The 2,278-nt window shown below is 51.8% G+C and overlaps 1 protein-coding gene across 1 annotated transcript in view; it reads right to left on the reverse strand.

Annotated features, from left to right (window-relative positions):
* The window catches only part of DDX11 (DEAD/H (Asp-Glu-Ala-Asp/His) box helicase 11), a 19,186-nt gene that overhangs the window by 6,201 nt on the left and 10,707 nt on the right, over positions 1 to 2,278 (reverse strand). Inside the window, exons 15-17 of the mRNA XM_009333030.1 lie at positions 2,127 to 2,250; positions 1,471 to 1,608; positions 881 to 993 (exon numbers count right to left, since the gene is read on the reverse strand). Coding sequence (XP_009331305.1) covers positions 881 to 993; positions 1,471 to 1,608; positions 2,127 to 2,250 — 375 coding nt within the window. The remainder of the gene's footprint in view (positions 1 to 880; positions 994 to 1,470; positions 1,609 to 2,126; positions 2,251 to 2,278) is intronic.

Genomic DNA, 2,278 nt, shown 5'->3' on the forward strand with positions numbered 1-2,278 from the left:
GTCCCCTTTCAGTGCCCCTGGTCCTGAGCCTTGCCACGGCCCCCGCTGCACGGGGCAGGTCCCCTGCCTGGAACCACCCCGCCTCTTGGCCCAACGTGCCCCAATTTCAGACTTCCCCAGACCCAAAAACCCACTACCAGGACTCCCAAGCGCTGCACAGACCACAGCTTGGGCTGCAACTACATCCTCTCTCCAAGTTGCAGTCCGAAAGGTTCAAAGTTGGAATGGTGGCCTTCCAAAAAAAGGTCCTGCACTTCACACCCTCCTTCCCTCCCCCGTCACCACAAGGGCAAAGAGGAAATTTCAAGACATTCGTGTGCAGGAACAGGATAAACGTAACTAACTGGGATATCTGACACACTCAGCTGCATCTGTACAACACAAACGCACCGTCTCTTGGGAACTAAAGCAACAGGAGAAGGATGATAAGCTGCCCGCCACCATACCAAGACTGAAGTCTTGATTCTTCTGAAAGATCCCCCATGGGATGGTCCCTGTGGGATGCCTGTCCCTTTAGAAGGTCAGATGGTTTTGACTGCAGGTCAAAACAGGTCCTCTGACTGCTACCCATGCTTGTTCCAACCTGCCATGAGCTCAGCTTCAGCCTGTATTGTCTTGAGGACGAGAAAGGCTGACAAGGGCAATCCTGCCCTTACACCAAAAACTTTCTGCATAAACAGGCAGTGTGATGCCTCATGCAGGGAAACCGTACCAGGGAGATGAAAGGGTAGGTAGGAAAGGTCTTTTCCCACACAAGCCACAGGAAGTGAGAAGAAGAGCACATCCCAGTGGGACTGAGCTGCTTCTCTTTCCATGCCTGCTTGCAGATAGCTCCAGAGACCTCCTGACAGCCCAGCATATAGCATCCTTATTCCCTCACCGGCTGCATGGTGCCCCCAGCAATGATTACAGCACGGCATTCTTCCACCACCTTGGCAAAGTGGACAGCTGGATTCAGCAAGAGGAATTTGAGGCTGCTCTGACCAACTGTGCCTGGGAAAGGGAGAAAGACAACATCAGGAACTAGCTGTGACACACACTTGGGGATGTAAGAGATTCACCCTCCTGTCCTGGGCACTCTGGCAGGTCCCCACCTCTCAAAACACAGACTCGCTGCTGTTCAACACTGCCAGGGGCAGCAGCAGGTAACGCCAACCTGGAAGTTACCCGCTACTTCCTAATCGTCCTGGAGCTGTGGAAGAGGTGCAATAAATCGCAAGATAAAAAAACGACATCCAAAGTGGGAGCAGAGCTCTGCAAACCTTGGCCCCAATGCCCTTGGTTAAGAATTCCTTTGGGTTCATGAGAGTCCTCACACAGACCGAGCCTGCCAGCCTGCATCATGGACAGCACAGACATGTTCGGCAGGGCTGCAGGATCCCCCCAGGCTCAGGATCTCCTCCCTCACTGCCAGTGAAGCACCCTGCTTGCGATGCATGCCACCTCTCCCCACCTCATCCTTTCCAGTACCTTGCCTGTTGAGGATGACTCGGCCATCCTGGTTTGCATTCGTGAGGGCTGAGAGAAATCCTTCAATCTGCATCAGTGGAGAGGCAGTTCGGACCTGGTCGTTCTCAGCTTCCATGGGAGGGCTCTGGAGAGTACTTGCTGGCCAGAAGAGAAAAGGAGAGGCAGGCAACTTAAGCCACATTTCTGAAGACAGGGACTAAGCACAAAATACAGATGGGTCCTTTCTATAAGAACATGATACCTGGTCTACATATGCAGGAAGAGAACAAAGACCCAATAACGGAGAGAACCCAAATTCTGTCTCATTGCTAGGAAAAAAAAAAAGAAAGATCTGGCTTTTGTAGCTGGCACCGCTAACCAGAGCTACCCGTGGTAGTTCAGGTCCCAGAGCCAGCAGGTCACAGCAGGGCAAAGCTTGAGTGCGTGTGGTATAAACACGGAATCGCATCATTCAGCTTGGAAGGGACCTCAGGAGATCTTCTAATCATATGTATAGTTGCCTAGGTCATCTAGTCCTACATATTAAAAATATCTGCGCAGGACAGCTTCTGCAGTCTATCAGTCTTCAAATCTGTCACCCCCTTTCCTCACGCAGACAGATGAAGGTTCCACATCCTCACTTTGCAGATGCACAAGTGGAGGATGTCTGAACTCACCCTCTTTATCAGATCCCTGCTGGAGGGTCAGAAGAAAGTTCTGCAAACCAGCCAACTTCTGGTTCTCCTTGTTGGTCTTCACAGCTGTGGCAGGGCCTCCATATCGCTCCACAAACCCAAAAAGCTGCCAAGCAAAAGCCAGTAAGACTAAG

This window comes from Pygoscelis adeliae, unplaced genomic scaffold (genome assembly GCF_000699105.1).
Source record: "Pygoscelis adeliae isolate BGI_AS28 unplaced genomic scaffold, ASM69910v1 Scaffold38, whole genome shotgun sequence".
Taxonomy (NCBI): Eukaryota; Metazoa; Chordata; class Aves; order Sphenisciformes; family Spheniscidae; genus Pygoscelis; species Pygoscelis adeliae.